The sequence below is a fragment of the Carya illinoinensis genome, chromosome 9 (assembly GCF_018687715.1).
Source record: "Carya illinoinensis cultivar Pawnee chromosome 9, C.illinoinensisPawnee_v1, whole genome shotgun sequence".
NCBI classification, from domain to species: domain Eukaryota; kingdom Viridiplantae; phylum Streptophyta; class Magnoliopsida; order Fagales; family Juglandaceae; genus Carya; species Carya illinoinensis.
In genome coordinates, this window is record NC_056760.1 from 12,692,243 (window position 1) to 12,712,782 (window position 20,540).

Sequence of the window (20,540 nt, forward strand, 5' to 3'; positions counted from 1 at the left end):
TGTCTCAGTATACTTTTGTTAAAGTTACATAAATTCCTAATTTATATATGTCTAAGGCTACGTTTGGATGTTCAGCTGAATTAAATTTAGTTAAATTTTTTGTGAATAGTGTTGAGTTAAAATGGTGATAAGATTCACTTAATATGAATTTAAGTATATTTAAATATAAAAATGAGTTTAAATATTTATAAAAAAATTGTAAAAAAAAGATACAGCAAATACACCTAATATATTCTCAATTGACACACCAAATACAGTAAAAAAGTTGTGATTCCCGTGCACGCTGCATCACGAAATAGCAAAGAGCCATCGTGTTTTTTTTTTTATTTCCTGAATAAAGCAGCCACGTACGTGGAATACTACCAGAGGTCACACTCTCTTTCTCACCATGCAAACATATTTATAGTTCCCTTTCTTTCGAGTTTTTTTCATTCTACTTTTTCTTTAATTTTTTTTTTCATTTCATTTAATTTATTTTTTCATAGTACTATTTCATTATTTTCTATACTTTTACTTCATATAATATATTATTTATTATTTGAGTTGAATGAGTATGGGTCAACGGATGAGGCGCTGGTTCAAGTGGTTGACACTATTTTGTTTTGGTGAGATGAAAACAAAGGCTTGCGTGTGGCCTTGCATGTGGCGTTGCTGCATGTAGGAGGAGGATATGCAGCGGTGGTTGGCTTGGCTTCGAACTTAATTACAATACAAATGGATTTAACGGAAAAATAAAATAAGTTATTGTAACATTTTGATAGCCACTTATTATAATAGAATATATATTTATATATTTATATGCATGCATACCCAAGTGCTTTCATATAATGATGAGATCAAAAAATTAGATATGAACAAAGAGATCATATAAAAAATATTTCTCAGCAGTATTAAACAAATCATCTCTGGTTGATCAAGTATTGCCCAATGATAAAGAAAACATACAGCCGAAAGTAATTAATGTGCATTAAAAAGCTTTCTAAAACTCAAGAAGAAACATGCATCTCTCAGCTCTCTGTGGACTGTGCGTACGTGTCTGTTGGCATGCACGCAATTAGTATATATATGGTCTTGATGTTAGCTTTGTTTCACCACTTCTACACTGATAATCTGGGTCGGCCCAATCTTCTTCCCCAGACTTGTAGCCAACTTTACAGCATCAACATCATTCCCAATCACCACCACTCTATCTTTCTCCGCTCCTAGGCCCAAAAACTCCACGCCTGCATGCATTGCAAATAACTTATATATAATCTTATTCTAGACTCCAAAGCGCGCGCGCGCACATATACATATTATGGTTTTGACATCTTTACCAAGAAATAATATGAGTTATATATATATATATATATATATATATGGAGATCAATACGCACTATCATTAATATTCAAAGGTTTTTTTTTTTTTTGAACGCGAGAATTAAGCATCGTACTTATACTAACCCTTTATAGCAGCTGCGACCTTGAGTGCCTCAGCGTGACATTTTTTACAAGTCATCTGCACCTTCACCACAATCTTTTGCTGCAAATTTAACGTCCATTGAGAAAGAAGTCGTCAGAATATGTGTGTGTATATATATATATATATATATAAAATGATCCCAAAATTAAAGAAGGAAAAATATGATCAATATCATCATGTGATTACAAGTAATACCTTCATGATGTTAGCGGCGATTCTATTGTCTGTCGTCTCCAAGAGCCAAGAAAATAGACACGACTTCTATATGCAAAGAAAACGAACTAAAGACCAAAGAAAGCCCCTAGCCGGTTTTATAGATGGAAACTAACCATTGATGAAAGACTTCCTATGACAGTATTGATAGAAAAAGTCAAAAAAAAGTTAGCCAGCATGCAACGTTTTCTGGAAGCTTCCTAATTAAATTACAAATCAATGTCGGTGAATTGCCCATCACTTTTCGAGTCTTGATGATTTTGGTCTTCGATCGGTCGTACCGCGTATAAGCTAAAGTCAAGCTTCCAAATCCGTGTCTAGAACGCTGCTAGCTAGCTTGTTCGTGAATCATGATCAACCGTAGGAGTAGGGTCAGGATTTTCCAATAAATAATATGCCATATCACTTATTCAGGAATATTGGGGCCCTTGAAATTAAAGACCGGCCGGACTAGTCTCAATTATCAAAAGAAATGATATATCAAAGTGTGGGTCCAAAGAATTTAATTTGATCAGACAAGTAGGAGGGCATGCATATTGACTTGGTATTCTAAACGAAGACTTGCATATTGCATGCATGCGTTTATAATAATATTCTAATAACCATTAAAGTACAATAAATTATTATTAATATATAAAACATGCATTATGTATCCAATATTAATTTGCATGTAGATATCTTTGAAGTACTACATCACGAGCTACGTACAAGAAAAATGAATTTTTGTGATCAATTTATTGCAATAAAAAGACTATTTACAGTCAAGTCATTTTTATGTCTAAAATTATATATATATATATATATAGAGAGAGAGAGAGAGAGAGAGAGAGAGAGAGGTTATTTTGAAATTTTGTAATTTTGTCTTACTGATATATATATATATATATATATTACTAGTAGAATTAAAACGTCCAATGGACGTTTGCCTCAAATTATAAATGTAAAACTTTTCCATGGGAAAAAAAAAAAAAAATCCTTTTCTTCAGCAGCTGTCCCTTTAGCTTGTACGTCTCTGGTCTCCAGTCATAAAGCTGGGCCTAATTGCCTTAATACGAATGTCAATAATTCTCAACAAGTGGACCATCAGTCTGTAGTCCCTCCTGGTAGATGGATTTTAATTTTTATGGAAATTTATGGGATTAGATTTTAGGGAAAAATGTAACACGCACTAAAAGGCAAGCAATCCAATTGTGATCTTGAAGCTGCCTCAAGCTTCCATAATTCAAAGTGTCATCCATCTGTACATAACCTGTTTTTTTTTTTTTTTGTTTCAATCAATCATTTCTAGCAAGTATTGTTGCTGTAAATTTTTTAAGCGGACATAATTTAATTTAAATTTAATTTAATTAATTAAGTAGTAGGTAATTTTAAATAAACTTATATCTTAATAAAATGACAAAAAAAGAGTGTTAGGATAAGACTGTCAACCTATATTTTTAGCGTGTCCCAAATACAACAGGTTACAGTTTGTTTTTTTTTTCACTTAGTCTGTGAAGTGACTTTTTGTTTTTGAAAACGCTGCAGCCTGACCTCCTTTCATTAAAAACATAAAAGACGAAAAAGAGGAAAGACTTCGTGAATCCATTTAATAAATGGCAGATCATTTCAATTAGGGCTGCCCACTTGGGATACCCATACCCTATTTTCATTTGGTTTTATATATTATTTGCTTTGTTTTAGACACAAGTGCAAGATTTGGTGATGACTTTGGAAGATATCACACAGATCTCGAGCACAGGCATATCAATAATGCATTAGAAAGACAGATAATAAAGGAAGGAACGTCGAGATAAGGATGGGTCTGAGTTTAGAGAGAGAACTTGGGAGGAATACGAAGACGAGAATGAAAGATTTTGTGTGGTCTGAAATTCTTTTGAAAAAATATCACTGACACAATCTCACTAAAGACTAAAACATCCTTATATAAACGGACACAAAGAAAGGAAACAAAAGGTTAAAAAAGTAACTATGCAAAACTTTCCCATGAAAGTAAATAATAGTAATCAGCAACACGTTCAGCAATCAGCAACACCGCTATGCACTGCTCAACAGCAAGTAAGAGAGGGGTGAAATGCCCTAAAATAAAGAACAGAAGAAATAAGTACATCTCATTCAGTATACTGAAACAACTGATGTTATTCATGTGAATCAACCTGTTTAGAAGGAGAGCAGCAACACTGTTATGATAGTTGATATCTTGATCCCGTGGAATTTTTCCAAATAACAAGTAAAGATTTTACAAGTGAACTGTAACTAACAAAATTTGTAAAATGAGAAGCTTCAGTTGGGATTTAGATAACATTCATGGAGGAGATGAATGAAATTATTAGATCTAAAATACCATCTCTTAAATACAATTAGTATTTCAGATTCATATCACGGTTTTGTAAGAAATTGTGCATTATTAAAGGAGAAATAAAATAGAACACACAGAAGATCTAACAGAAGATAGAAACACAAATATGAATATTTGTGAAGTATTATTTTATTATCACAAAGTAAAATTACAGAAATTTAAGGCTCTTTGCCTCAATCTTTAAATGCTCTTGCTCTTCAAAAATCTGCATGCATTTCCTATCTAAAGGAGTAGCCACTCGAAAAGAAGAGTTAAGCAAAGATTTTAAATCTCTGTTCTCTCGCTTTACTGCTTCTATCTTCATGTTGGACTCCATAAGAAGCCGCTGAAGGATAAAAATATTCTCGTGGAGTTTGTCAACCCCACCAGTCCTAGATTGTAGTCGCTGAGAATATGCGACAATGGTTGATGAGTATCGGGTACCGAGACTCACAAGCTCGTAGATAATTTCATTATCTGACTTATTAGTCAGATCATTATTGGATTGCATTATAGCACCTACGGAAGAAGAAGAAGCAGAAACAACTGGTGAACGAGCAGAAACAATTGGTGAACGAGGTGCAGAATACCTCATATATTGGTGATGGGAAGATTGCTGAGCCATTGCAAAGTGAGAAAGCAGAAAGAGATTACAGAGTAAGAATACAGACTAAATTTAGAAAAGTGAAGAAGATGAGATGCGAAAGAAGATGAGCTGAATAATTCTTTTATAGAGAAAATTATGACAAAGTATCACTCTATTGCTTCATAACATCTTTCGTGAATCATCTCTCTACAAGAGACAAGAGATGTAGCATCATAGCTGCGGCGCCTAACAGATACAGAAGAGCGATGTAGTATCATAGCTGTGGCGCCTGACAGCTACAGAAGACCTGTAAAAATCTTACGGATCAGAGTTGTCTGGTCTAAAATAGAGGGTCACCGTTTTTGTTGAGAGAGAGAGAGAGAGGTTAACAGTTTAATTTTGATGAATTCTTTACTGAGTATGTTATTTAGAAGAACACTTAAAGTATATCATTTATGTTTTTTTAAAGCAATCGAGAGTTTACCACTGAAACCGAAGATGTTAGACATGGGTACAGCTGAAAAAATCCCAGGAGGTCGAATCCGCACCGTTTTCCATCAGAAAACCCTCCAAACAGAGCAAAAAAGAGAAAACCAAAGAAGACAACGGCCAAAATCTATTCTTACAGAGCTTTATCAACAAAAACGGAAACCCATATGTAAATTCTATGAGATATGGCAAAAAAAAGTAGAGAAAATAAGTTAGAGGAAAGAGAAGGTGAGGAGCGAAATGATAGGAGTCGGGGTGGGTAAATGGAGAACAGTTTTATTTCGTGAGAGGAATGTGGAAGGTTTGTGTACGTGATAATACACACAAAGGAAACCCACATGCAATGTATTTGTGCTGAGAAGTCTCTCCCACCAAATGAAAACCAGGTGTCCTTAAAGCGGTTTTTGGTTTTGTTTTTTTGGTAAATTACGACTTGTTTGGATGCTCGACTAAGTATGTCTTCGACCCGTTAGATCCCTAGATTAACTACTCTACTCGCAACACCATTAACATGATATAACATCATATTTAATACATTAGACTACTCGTTCATTATTAATCAATCATTCAATTACAGTATTGGCATTTCATATTTTTATTTTTTAAATTCTTTTTTAAATTTTTTTACATTTATTTTTTTAAATTAATTTAATTTTTTTTATTTATTATTCATATACTAAATATTTAATAAAAAATAAAAAAATATTTGTTCATATACGGGTTTAAACCAGTATATATGAACAAATTTAGTAAAATGAGATCACTAATTAGCTTCCACCTATCCATTAATTAATGGTATGAACGGACAAGATCATATAAACAATGAAATTGTTTATAATGATAAAATCAAGATAATCATGATTAATTGTCAAGATCATCTTGTAAATATTAGTGTAAATATTAGTGTTTAATAATGAAAAGATCATCAGCACATGGAGGCCCCTTTCAGCTTTTGGACGCAAGGGAGAGTTTTCTTTTTCCTTTTTGAAAGACACGCATTTAGCTGTTTTGGACAATGGCAATATATTACAATAAAACTTTCAAAAGCTTGGCCATATCATCAAGCAAGTCAAATATTGCGAAAAAGAGAAAGAGATTTCTCAAAAAACACGTACCCACACGCGTGCGGAAAACAAAAGAAAAGAAAAACTATACCATAGACATATTTCATCGTTCTTCTTTTCTATTGTCCTCAATCATCCAGACGTCTTATCACCCTGCAAAACTACTGCTGCAACCAAATCTTTTCGCGGATTCATGATGACTTATAATCTATTACTGTATATCTTTAGTCATATTTGTATGATGTTTGCCCAATTACTTGACACCATTGTTTTCATTACAGAAGACAAAATTTAGTGGAAGATGGCAATACACATGCAGTGTTTTTATTATTAATATTGTTATAATTGATTGAGATATAGAAGTTTTATATAAAGCCTCTTTATTTAAATCTATGACATAGCATGCAACAGCACAAGGATAGCAAAACTTTCTATCCACCTTAGTATATTAAATTCAATATTTTTGTCTATAAGACAAGCAAGGCTCGACCACCAACACACCATGTGATTTACGCGCATTATCGGCCCCATTCACCACCTAAAAGCTGGCCCACCAAGCCCACAAAAATAAGACCCCCCTACTTGGCGATATCCCATTGGCTATTGATTTTATTAAATTATTTTTCTTCATTCATCGATTTCCACAAAAGTCAGTGTAATTCACATGCTTGGGCCCACATTCCTTTATTTTAAAAAAATGTATTTAAAACATGAATTTATATTTGAAAGTGCCACGTATACTATTTGTTCAATTATCTTACGCGCATTATCGGCCTCATTCACCACCTAAAAGCTGGCCCACCAAGCCCACAAAGATAAGACCCCTCTACTTGGCGATATCCCATTGGCTATTGATTTTATTAAATTATTTTTCTTCATTCATCGATTTCCACAAAAGTCAGTGTAATTCACATACTTGGTCCCGCATTCCTTTATTTTAAAAAAATGTATTTAAAACATGGATTTATATTTGAAAGTGTCACGTATACTGTTTGTTCAATTATCCAACCACGTCACCTGCGATTTTTTTCTTAAATATATCTTATTTTATAGTTTTATAAAATGTCCAAGATCAGACACTTTTTTTTTTAAAATAAAATTAATTTTTTAATAATAAATTTTATTTTTTTATTTTTAAATGAAAGATACTTACAAAACTAATGACAGCAGTCTTATTCCTTGTCCTCTTTATAATTATTTAGTTCCCTTAGGACCAATTTGTCAAAAGTTAAATCGTCTATATCAATGGTCTGATCATTAGGAAAAGTAGTTGAAATTAACAGTGTTTCAGTGAACATCTGATCGTGATCGAATGGCTGATAGGACTCTCTGCTGCTTTTTGAAAATTCTTCTTCTTGAAGACACGGCACACCACCCACCCGTCTTCGGTTTTATGTGCTGTCCCTAGCCAGCTAGCAAAGTCAAAGTTAGCTGCTGAAATTTGAACAAGCAAACAAAAGACTTGAAAAGAAAAAGAAAAAGAAAGGCTCTAAAACCTCCGGCGAGTTGCTTTCGCAGCCTAGAACCGCCGCCTTCCGGAGGCTGTGTTATACACCACCCCCACCATTCTCTTCCCCTCCTACCAGAGATCATCCCCACCAATTTTCAGAGCCATCGGACCAGCCGTTAGCCGCCACGAGCCCCTGGAAGTCACGGCACCTGCCTGTTTTTTCTCCCGTCGCCGGTTGCTTTCGCAGCCCAGAACCGCCGCTCTCCGGCGGCGTGGCTTACACCACCCACCCAGTTTTCTTCCCCTCTCACCGGTGAAGATCTCCACCAAGTTTCACCTCCATCCGAGCCACCGTTAGCCACCACGAGCTCCTCCAAGCCATACGGGTCCATTTCATCGTCGCCCCTTTGACCGCCCGGTGCGCCGCCGTCCGGAGGCTGTGTTATACACCACCCCTACCATTCTCTTCCCCTTCTACCAGAGATCATCCCCACCAATTTTCAAAGCCATCGGACCAGCCGTTAGTCGCCACGAGCCCCTGGAAGTCACGGCACCTGCCTGTTTTTTCTCCCCTGTCGCCGGTTGCTTTCGCAGCCCAAAACCGCCGCCTTCCGGAGGCTGTGTCATACACCACCCCCACCATTCTCTTACCCTCCTACCAGAGATCATCCCCACAAATTTTCAGAGCCATCGGACCAGCCATTAGCCGCCACGAGCCCCTGGAAGTCACGGCACCTGCCTGTTTTTTCTCCCGTCGCCGGTTGCTTTCGCAGCCCAGAACCGCCGCTCTCCGGTGGCGTGGCCTACACCACCCATCCAGTTTTCTTCCCCTCTCACCGGTGAAGATCCCCACCAAGTTTCACCTCCATCTGAGCCACCGTTAGCCACCACGAGCTCCTCCAAGCCATACGGTTTTTCACCGATTCCGGCGCCGTCGCACCACCTCCGGCCACCATCTCTTCACAGCTTCTTCCCCTACCTCTTGCCGACCAAAACCACCCATTTCTGGCCTCGATCCGTTGCCGGAGCAGCTCCCACGAGCTCAACTCCGTTCAGCCCCTTTTTGGCCTTCGACCGCCATTTCCACCACCACCCACGGCCAAAACTCGTTTCCCTTAGCTTCAAAAACATCCTTTTGCAGGTGAGTAATCTTCTGGTTAGTAAAAAGTTCAGACTTTTCGGTGGGGTGGAGTGGATCTTGAAGCTTTGGCAGAGAGCTGGGTTCGTGAGCTTCAGAGAGAGAGAGAGAGAGAGAGAGATATGAGAGAAGAGAGAGACAAAGAGAAGAAGAATCGAGAAAAATAGAAAAGTAGAAAGAAAAATATAAAGCAGCCAACCCTGACACAGTTACTAAAGACCAAAAAATCCTTGTATAAACGGACACAAAGGAAGAAAACAAAAGGTTAAAAAAGTAACTATGCAATAAAAACGGAAGAAAAAAAACAGAACGCAACAATTCACTGCTCATTCCTGTTTATTCCTGTAGAAGCGCGATAGACGCTTATTATTATAGATAGATATAATCTGCAATAAGTACTCAAAAAAGAGAAATGGGTTGATTCATGTGGATTTATATATGACACTAAATTTTATTTTTAATATATAATAAGATAGTACTGATACATACATACATACATAAATATATATATATATATACACACACACTTGATGGCGTTTTTTCATGGGAGAAGATTAATGTTCTATGCATGGTTGAATAGAGATAGATTCTGGAAATTTAATTAAGTGGATGTCAGCAGCAGTTTGTTTGACGAAGTAAATTAAAGTCTTTTATGGATATTTCAAGGACTAATGCATCATGTTTCACATACTCATGCATGTAAGTTGACTAGTGATCAAATGACTAAAATATTTATCGAGTGTTTTGTCCATTAATTTCAAGTGAAAATCAGGAGATGATTCCTACGTACATATTTATTAGCGCATGTCGTGTATTTTGTAATTAAGCACGAGTATATTATATTACACGTTTATATATATAATTTATATTTGAAGATGATCAGTCGACGACGTACATGATAGATCATTAAGAAGGGAAAAAAAATTAGACTAATTATAATTAAACATATATATATATATTTGTTGAGATTTTAATTAACATGAATAATAAGCTGATTGTAACCAAGAGATAAAGATGGGTGTAGATGATGTTTGTCTTAGCAATTAGGTGTACCCGTACGTACGTCAGTAATACAAGAAAAATGAATTTTTATAATTAATTTATTTTAACGAAAAGATTATTTATAATTAAAATTAAGTATTTTAGTTATGAATAGTTTTTTCGTTACAATAAATTAATAATAAAAATTTATTTTTCTTGTAGTGCGTTTAATTTTCTAATGCAACTAATTAATTTTTAATTCCCAATAATTCTTCCTCCATCCCCAAAAAGAAAAGTTTTCCATGCTAATCCATTCTAACTCGTCTACAGCTTGATGGCCAACTCACTATAAGAAATTTAATTTTTAGAGACGAAATTTGTTAGGGAAGAAATAAATTTCATCCCTAAAAATACTTTTCGAAACGAAATTTAAATTTCGTCTCAAAATATGGAGTACCTTATAAATCCATTCGAACTAATACATATTAGTTCGAACCGGAGATTTTAGGACGAATTAGATCATCTCCAAAAATCTTAACCGTTCGAACTAATAAAATTTAATTCGAACAGATAATTAATCTGTTCAAATATAAAATAATTGGTTTGAATGAGTATTACCTTGTTTGAACGGTATTATTTAATTGAAAAGATATATTGTTAAAATTGTAATAATACATATTTTTTATATTAAAAAATATAAAAAATATGTAATAATTAATTTAAAAACATTTTAGTTAAATAAATATTATTTTAAAGATATTGTCCTTTTTTTAATTATCGTGAACATTAAATGTAATGAGAAGAAAATATAATTAATAATAAAGAGGCTAGCAAATACTAAAAATAAAAACCATACATTAATTACATCACAAAAAGAGTTAGACGTTCTATACAACATAAAAATAGTAAAATAATAACTAACAATATCTATTTATTAAGTAAATCAAAATCCTCGTGTAAGGTATGTAAGCATCCTTCCAGGTCCTTTAACTTTTCCATGATGGACTGAATGAATTCCCTCAATATAAATAACAATAAGGGCTGCCAAATATTATCTTTAGCTCGAATCATTAAAATTCAATTCGAATGGCCGAAAATTTCATTCGAATGACGTTAAAGTCCATTCGAATGAACTTCTATTCCATTCGAATGACAATAAATTCTATTCGAATGGTCTTGAATTTCATTCGAATGGAATTTAGGCTCATTCGAACGGAACTAAGCCAAACAAACATGGTTGAGTCGACTCAGTCCCGAATCTACAAATTAGTTTTTCACCATAATCCAAAATTTTAATTGGTAGAAATGATTTAGGAGTAAAGCTCCATCATTTCTATCGATTACTTTTGTGTCATTTAGCCCCAAAACAACAAAATGGGGTCAGAGAAGAAACTGTATTGCGGCATATATAACATAATTTCGTTCGAACGAAAAGGGTATAAGTTCGAACGAAAATGGTATAAGTTCGAATGAATTATATAATAATTCATTTATATATATATATATATATAAGTACAAGAGGTAAAACAATACGTTTTATATTACTAATACTAGTATATAATACTAATATTAGTACTAATAAAAAATTTCTGGACTAGTATATATAATATAGTATATATATAATATATATTAGATATCTATATTATATAGTATAGAGTATTTAATTAGTTACTTATATATATTGTAAGTAACTAGTATATATATAATAGTATATATATTATGCATTAGATGAGTATAAAATAGTAATATGTAAAGCATTGCATTATAAAATAATATACTAAGTATATAGTAAAACATTGCATTAAATATAAGTACAAAATACATATATCTAATATATTTAGTTTGTATATTAGTAATAAACCAAGTACTTAGAATATATTATAAAATATTATAGTACTATTAGTTTTCATATATTTATGCTATCTATACTATAATATCACTTAGTATTATACTATTAGTGATACTTAATATTATACTTATAGTGATACTAATTATAAGTATAACACTATAAGTGATACTAAATAAAATATTATACTATTAGTAATACTTAATATTATAGATTGGTAAGAAACTTAGTATTATGCTATTAGTGACACTTAGTATTATATAGTGTATATATTTTTTACAAATACTAATAATAATATTGAAAATATTATGTGTATATTTATATATTTCTAGAATTATCTATTCGAACGAATATAAAAGAGTTCGAAAAGAGATAAAGTATGTTCGAACGAATTTTTTTTGTTTGGAGGGAAAAATCGCGCCAAATTATCAGTATATGCTGGAGAATATTCTATTTTTTTGTTCGAACGCTTATATTATTAGTTCGAACGGGAAAATATTGTGGGAAAAATTAGCAGTCTTTTTGAATTTTCGCGTTCGAACTGCTAAAAAATTCGTTCGAACTTAAATTCACATATTATTAAACCGATCATTTCACTTCATTTTCCCTCAGATTGAAGTTTGAGAGAGGGAGAGAGAGCGACAAAGGCTTTGAGAGAGTGTTGTATAGAGAGAGAGCTTAAAGAAGTGAGAGAAAAGAGATTCTTGAGGGAGAAAAGATAAGGACAAGAGGTAATATGTTTTTTTTTGTTATTTTTCATTCCGATTTTCTTTTACAAGTATCTTGATATTTGTTGCATTTATTTGTTGGGATAGAACAACGGTTTAATTTCCTAATGCAACTAATTAATTTCTAATTACCAATAATTCTGCCCCTACCCCCAAAAAGAAAAGTTTTCCTAGCTAATGCATTTTTAACTCGTCTCACTGCAAGAAAATACGTCTTTTCCAACGCCACTAATAGTCGCAAATAACCTCAAAAAATGCTGTGAATAATTATTTCCAGCGTTTTTTGATACGCCGAATGTTAGTCGCATTTGTATACTCACTTATAAATTAAACTAGCGATAGACCAAAAACGCTGCAAATATTCCACTATTTACAGCGTTTTCTCACGCTGCAAATAATAATAAAAAAATGCTGGTAATATCAGTCTGCCTGTGGCCATAAAACGCTGAGAAAAACATTCTGCAGCGTAGCTTCAATGTCACAAATAACACAAAATTTGCTGCAAATAAACTGGATTATTTGCAGCGCTATCAAGCAACGCTGCAACTATCAGTACATTATCAATAGCGTTTTAAAATTACGCTGCAAATAAGTTTATTAACAATGCTATAAAACGCTGTAAAAGACTATTAGAACGCTGCAAATATTCGTTTATTATTGATAGCGTTTTAATATAACATTGAGAATACTTTTTTAGCAGCGTTTGTAACGCTGCAAAATCTAATAATAGGGAAGCCAACATATTAGTCCCAGCGGGATGTAAAACGCTACAAATAATATTCCTAAGCCAAAATTTTTTTCCAGTGCCTCATTCAACGCCGAGAATGACCTTGTTTTTAGACATACCCAGTGCGTAATTCTTACGTACTGTTTGGTATCTAATTCAATCCAACTCAGACCACAATCCAAGATAGAAGCATATTTGCCTTTTAACAACCATAACATTTTCAATATAATAAAAATTCAGAAATCCAATACAACATTGTTACAATCTTTTAGTAATCAATACATTAGCTTGGTGCATTACTGAAGGGAATTTTAACTACTATGTTTCGGAGTCAAGCTAACAGGAAATACATGTGTAAATTTCAAGTTCTCTCCATAAATACAACCCAATATAGCAGGTTTAGGTGTTCATGGAACTGGAGATCATGAAGCTTCTACCCCGAGAGCCGTTGGAACATCTACAGCACCCCCCCATGTGAGACACCATAGGTTACGTACCCCTTCAATGTTAGTTGTTGCAATCAAAGATCCAGCTGCAAATGTACAAAATTAATTTCATGCTTCAGCCTTTTGGCATTCCCAGCCTCTGCATATGATAAATATCCACTTGAAACAAAGTCTGGATCTTTTGACAGCAGTACACCAATGTATTCTACATGGGTTACACATAGAATACATTATCTGCATATAATATATATATCAAACATAACATGAAATTCTGCTTTGCATTTAAGACCAAAAATAAAAACATCCAGACTCTATATATATACACATTTCAAACTCATTAATAAAAGGCCAAACAGATTGGGTTATGCTTGAACTGACAATAGAGTTTAGAGATTGAAGAATTTAATGCATGAGGTGAAGGAGGATTGATTGAACAGGACATTGAGGCTTTTAAGCTGCTGCATACAGGTCCTTTAAACAAGTAATTGAGTCTTCTCAGCAGCTTGTATACTAGAGATCAACAATTTCAACTACACCAAACGTGAAGATTACCTAATCACTGGCTGCATGGGCCTAATTTTGGTATCCTCATTCTCTTGTATGTCTTTTGTAGAATTTTGGTAGGTTTTACTTGCATATGGCTGTAGCAGGGTAAAAATGTTAGATAAACTAACTTTTCTTGCCATTTATTCCTGAATCCCAACTCTTTTGATTTCTTTTTCTTGCACATGGTTATATTTAATGTTCCTTCAAGTGGTCTACCAAAGAAAATCCTGGAAGCTTAACACTTAATGGGCTACAATCTAGTGATAAAGAGAACACAGAAAGAATATTATTTAAGGCCTTCTGCTGCTCTTGTACCAGAGGTTCAAAACGAATATGATTTTCTACTTCATTTAAAAAAAAATGTCTTCCAGTCATTTCTTTCTCTCTGGATGAATTGCTGATTTGAGATCAAAGCAATTCATGTCAACTATATCTAGAATACTATATCATGTCCATCATGTCAAGTAGACCCATCATGTCAACTATGAAAATGCCAATTATCAACAATATCTAGTTGTGTTTGTCCTATCAAACACCATAATTAGTAACTGAGCGGAGAAGAAATTCCATAAAAACAACCCATTTTATATGCACAACTTCCTTTGGTTTCAGCATTATAAGCATGGGTAAATAACCACCCCAATAAATTCCCCAATGACCTGAACTTCTTTAAAACACCAAGTTCAGCCCCAATAATCGACATCTACAAGAATCGACCTGAGATCAATGATTATTTGGACTAGATCAGCAATCTTTTCTAGTATATTCATAACATACCATAGACCAATACATGAGGCTAATAACAAGTGTAGATGTTTGAGAAATGAAACTTTTCCTTTCCTTTCCATTACATGTAGCAACATGTGGTTTAACATTTTAAACTCAAATGATGTGGCCTATTACTAATGATGTTATCATGGTGTTTATTTATTTATCCTTCATTTATTCTTGTAACGTAGGTATCTTTTGGTAAAATCCGTTGCGCATATAAGTCCTATAAGCAAAAGTTAGGTTCTACACAATTCCTCAATTGTGCTTCCATAATTTTCCCCAAAAATCTGAAAAACATTCTAAGATAGGTGCATAAATGCAGTAATCATAATACTAACCCTACATGAACCTTTGAAGGGAAATACATTTTTGTTTCATACGTGAAATTATCGTATATCGAAAATCCATCATCCTAGTGTTTTCCACACAATTATAATCACTGCCACCTAAAAGCTAAGGTCAGTCAATTAAATATAAGTCATCCAAATCTGTGCACGTGTTGGATGCATAATCAGTGGGTGGAAGAAAAGACGAGGAATGAAGACATCACCTGAAATTCAGCTTCCTCTTTTGATGTAGTTTGCAGTTCAGGCATCCTCTATTTTGGCACTCATCACACAGGCCCACACCTTACCAATCTACTTATCCAAGCATGCCAATCATAATACAATGGCATTGCAATAAATTCCCCGTCCCATTCAAACCTTTCAATGGTTGGTCAAATGCATATCCTGTACATGAGTTTGTCAAGCCCAACAGAAATATTACCATTAGTTTTTAAAGTCTTCAATAAGTAGTAAGTGACTTATTAGCTAGCAACTACAATATGTTTAAATTTATAAAGATAATGGTGGCTTAGAGGTTTACCTTTATGATATTACCACATTGCATAATCTCATGGATTGTTGGTTGCCCAAACTGAGCATATGAAAATTTAAGGATATCTCACAGGGCACAAAAAATAGTTTTGACCCAACCCAGCTTGCTCCCACAAAACATATACATATAGCCTTCCATTGGATATATATATCTTGTCAATATATAACACCATCGGCACAACAAAAAATGCACCCAAAAAGCCACAAAAAACCTTCCATTCTCTTCTCACATGTCCCCACTCATTGAGTCTCTCGCTGAGACTCACTGAGCGGGGTCGGGTTAGCAGAGAAGAAAGCCCTCAATAAGCGGTCAGTTTCCGCTTGTCTCTCCAACAGAAGCTGCATGTTTGCCTTCATTGCCTCCATCTCACTCTTGGATGATTCAGCCTCGTTCTTATGTTTCTCAATCAAATCTAGGTACTCTTTCTCTGGTGCCAATGTGCGTTGTCTCGTAGACTCTGGGATTATCATCTCTCCCAATCCTCTTGCATAGCCTGGTTTATGACCAAGTACTTCTCTGAAGACACCCGCTATCCTTTCTTCAGTTCGTTGCTCTGGTTCTAGAGTATCCAACTTCGAAACCATGTCCTTCTGAAATACAACATTATAAATCCATTAACTACAATAATGTGTAGTTAAGTTAGCATTTTTTTTGCACAATCAAAAAATAATAATAACAAGCAATTATGTTAGGCAAATTCAGAAATTCTACGAATTTACTCACATATTTGTCTTCGGTGGCTGGTGTTAAAAAGTTATTTTTCTTCTTTGACCAGTGGGTTTCCTTGAAGAAGTCTACCATATTCGCCGATTCAGCCCTCTACCAAATGTGTGTGGAATGTGGCATGGTATTACACACAGTCAGGAAAGAGTCGTCGACATATTTCCACACCGGGATTGGTAGCTTAATCTCGGTATTTATTAGAATAACAAATAAGTGCTATACGTTTCAATAGGGACAAGATGCTTTGTCCCTATATGAAAATAATTTACTACGGAATAGAAGTAAAGCAAGTGTAATAGCCTAAACCTAGTACCTTCTCTTCAAGAATCCGCACAAAGGATTTGCGACCTGCTGTGTGGTTAAATAACCAGCCTCTTCCTACTCTCCCGATTTTTAGTAGATAATTTCTGCCATGAAATAACCATTAAATTAAAACAATTTTCACACATATATTGAGTAACATCCAATCAATGCCGTGATACATTAACTAACTAAATAATAAGTTTGTATTGCCCACCCTTGATGCATACCTTGAAGGCCTCGCTACCCCATCTACCACATAGCTTCACCCAAACAAGGGGGCTGACCAAAACTGTGCCGTTAGCCAATGCTTCGTCATGGCTGGCATATGATAAATATATCCTATGCAATTCATGGTGGAAAGCATTAAATCGCTTCCGAAGTTGTTTCGTTACAGTCAATCGATGGTTCTCCAATTCCCAATCAAGTTCAAAATCCCCCTGCATATATAATCAAATGTGTTTGGTTTAATCAATTATACTACGACCACTTGAAACCTACCATCATTAAAGTGCAAAAGTCTTACCCGAACATGATCGATTAACTCATCCTTATGTGCTTGGGGTATATCGCTCCACCTTGCATAACTCATGTCACAATGATGTTTGACTATCTATGTTAATCGTGTTGTAAACATGTTGGCATTTGAGCAGCATGGTGCTGTTTCTCTATTATTTATCTTCAACAGCACCTTTCCATGCTTCAGCAATTTTTCAAATTCAGTGCACTTAGCTGGGCCACGTCCACGTCTCCTCTGAGCCTGGTTTGGTACAGGCTACATGAGGCTAGTTCATTTCTAATAAGATGAGCAAAACATTTGGAAAAAACGAGAAGCAAAAAAATAATCAAATATGAGCAGAAAACTGAGCGGATTACCAAGCACAGTAGATAACATCAATGATTATTAAATGGAAGAAGACACCAATTACATGGAAGAAGATACTTCTTTAACAGTACATATCTATCAATGAGAGAATATATTGATAGATTCATATTTATCCCAGATTATAAGTTAGATTCTACACAATTATGCATATCTGATTAATAATGCATTGGCAACACGGCACTACATGAGATGGAGATCATAGGGCGGGCTAGCTGTGGAATCAGGTCAAAAGAAAAGCAAGCAGCATGGTGGAAATTAATCCATCATGCATTAATTATATTGCAATATGTTTAAAGTATTCCAACAAACAAATCCAAAAAATAAATGCCGACTTCCAACAGTAATAGCATGAAAAATGTTAGTTTGCATTTTTAACTTTTATAACACAAAAATCATAGCTTAGCACGCTAGCTAGATTAATTAGGAAAATTAGAAAACTGGAAGTACTAGACTTTTATCTGTGATTTTAATACTTTTGAAGGATAATCTAGCCAAAACAATTATTTACTAAGAATAATAGTGCCAGAAAGTACTACACTATATATATATATATATATATATATATATATTTTTATATATATTCATATCTCACAATAATCTCACCTTGGCTGATATGTCACCATTTAATTGGATTTTTTAAACAGGGATTAATTAATCATTTGAAAGCTATTAAACAGCATTATCACATTAATAAATATGATAATGGTGGGATAATATATATTATAGTTTATAGCATTATTCTTAAAATTTTAACAAAATAAAAATAAAAACAACATCTCAAAACTTTTCATAAAACCTCTTAAACATGATTCTCAACTATTTCCTTTTTCAAACACACTAACCAACGAGCTGTATACATCCTAAACCATGCATGGCCACAGCATCATGTTCTTGCTTAAAAAGATAAGTAAAACGAAGCAAATTCACTGCATGGCTTATACTGTTATGATATGAAACTTATTGAGCTAGCTGAGGACTGTAATGATCAAATTAAAGTACTAAAATCTTAAAAAAATAGGGAAGAAAACAAACAGACTGAGTACTGCTGCTAATTAACTAATATATATGTGATGTGACAATCAAGTTCAATATTACTTGACAATTAACACCAATTATATATATAACTATGTACAGGCCGCCAGCCACCATGTGGTGGTGGAGCACAATATAAAGCTACAACCCACATACGTAGAATTTCTATATATTTCTTTTTGAAGTTTATAAAAAATTAGTAGGTAACATTTAGGGAGATGTCATGGCATATAATATTTTATTGCTATTATTAATATACTTGGGAGTACTCATTTGTTGTACTATATGCTTACATATTAATATCGAAATACTACGTCACGGTCGTCCTATCAAAAATTTAAATTAATGAAAGAAAACATAAATTTAATCAGTAATTATTTATGTCAATAATACCCTACATATAAGGCATGCATACTGTTCACATCCCCAAAATTTTCCATGGAAATAAGGAACGGGATGGAGATGTAGTTGTTGTCAAAAAGTTAAGTTGATTTCTTAAAATTTAGAGACTTGCATAATGTTCAAAACCGGATGTCAATGCTCTTTAACTAGGGTATGTTGGATATCGGTGCCATCTGAGATTCTCACAGTCTAAAAGTTACATATATAAGTACTGATGAATATGTTAGATAAATAAGATTTTTAAAAAGATATAGTGGCAGACCATAGACCTTCTGGGAACTACTATTGTCTTAGGGATCTCACACTCCTATCCCATTCAATTTTCCCATTTTATTCTTCTCAAAAAACTACAAAATTATCAATAATATTGTTCCCAATATATAAAACAGAGGAAATAAAAAAATAAAAACCACAACAGATATGGATGAAGAGGGTGCCTCACCCTCCATTTTCATCCAGCAATTAACATCAAGCAATGTTCCATTTCCAATAAATACACGGAAAAATTCATGCTGTGTCCATACTTTCCAGCGTTCACAAGCAATTGTTAACATATATATCGAAAATCGCTACGGAAAAAGGTCATGCATGTTACCCACAAAAGCCTCTGTTTTTCCAAGAAAGGTTGTCCGGAATTTGCTATTATGCTCGTACCCACAACTTAGACAACCCTGTACACAACAAACAGAAGCCCTTGGTGCAAGAGGAAGAAGATAGGAATCGGATTGACAGTGAAAAAAATTTAATTAATGTGCAAACAATCAGGCAAGGTACTTCAACATAAATACATGCATGAAGGGGGAGCTTTTATGCGACTTAAGGGGAGAAGAAAACATTATACCTTCAGGTCTCAAAATTTGTCCCTGAAAACACAACGCCGGTCGATTCCCGAAAATAAACCCAACACCGTGAGTTCCCAGCCGAATATAGAGCCACTTGAACACCCAAACTCGCAATAAGGTCTTCGTTGCTTGAAATGTACATGACAGCCGTCGAGAAACACCAACCGGATGGAGAAGGGGGTGGGAAAATGAAGACTCCAAAAAGGAACAGAACTACGTGCACGTGTGTGCGTTGTGAAATCTAGCTTCAAAGCGCCGATAATCAGTGGGAAAATGCAGGGGATTTGCAGGAGATAGGTTGGGGGAAAATGCAGGGGATTTTGCCGAAGAAGCTGGGTCGGGGGAATGGGGGGAATGATTTGGGACTAAAGGTACTGTTTGGGGGGAAAAGACTTGGGGGGAAATAAAGGGAAATGGTGATGTGTTTGGCGCCTCACTTGTTCCAACGTTCCTAGGCGCTGCAACAAAAAATTTTAATTAGCAGCGCCAATAGTTGCTGCTATTATCCACATAATCGTTGCAATAAAAATTATAATTTATTTTGTTTCCGTTTCCTTTCATTATAGCAAGCTTATCTAAAACGATGTAAAAATCGCTAGGTATAATACCCATCTGCAGCGAATTTTTTTGCAACAATTAAAAAATGTTGGAAAAAGCATATTTTCTTGTAGTGTCTACAGCTCGACGACCAACT

At 34.4% G+C, this 20,540-nt stretch overlaps 1 protein-coding gene across 1 annotated transcript; it reads right to left on the reverse strand.

Annotated features, from left to right (window-relative positions):
* Window positions 1-844: 844 nt before the first annotated feature.
* LOC122277225 (disease resistance protein Pikm1-TS-like) lies at window positions 845-1,814 on the reverse strand. Its single transcript, XM_043087151.1, has 3 exons — window positions 1,658-1,814; window positions 1,444-1,522; window positions 845-1,223 (listed from the first exon to the last, which is right to left on the reverse strand). The coding sequence occupies exons 1-3, from the start codon at window positions 1,661-1,663 to the stop codon at window positions 1,078-1,080; spliced, it is 231 nt and encodes a 76-aa protein (XP_042943085.1). The 5' UTR covers window positions 1,664-1,814; the 3' UTR covers window positions 845-1,077.
* Window positions 1,815-20,540: the final 18,726 nt, after the last annotated feature.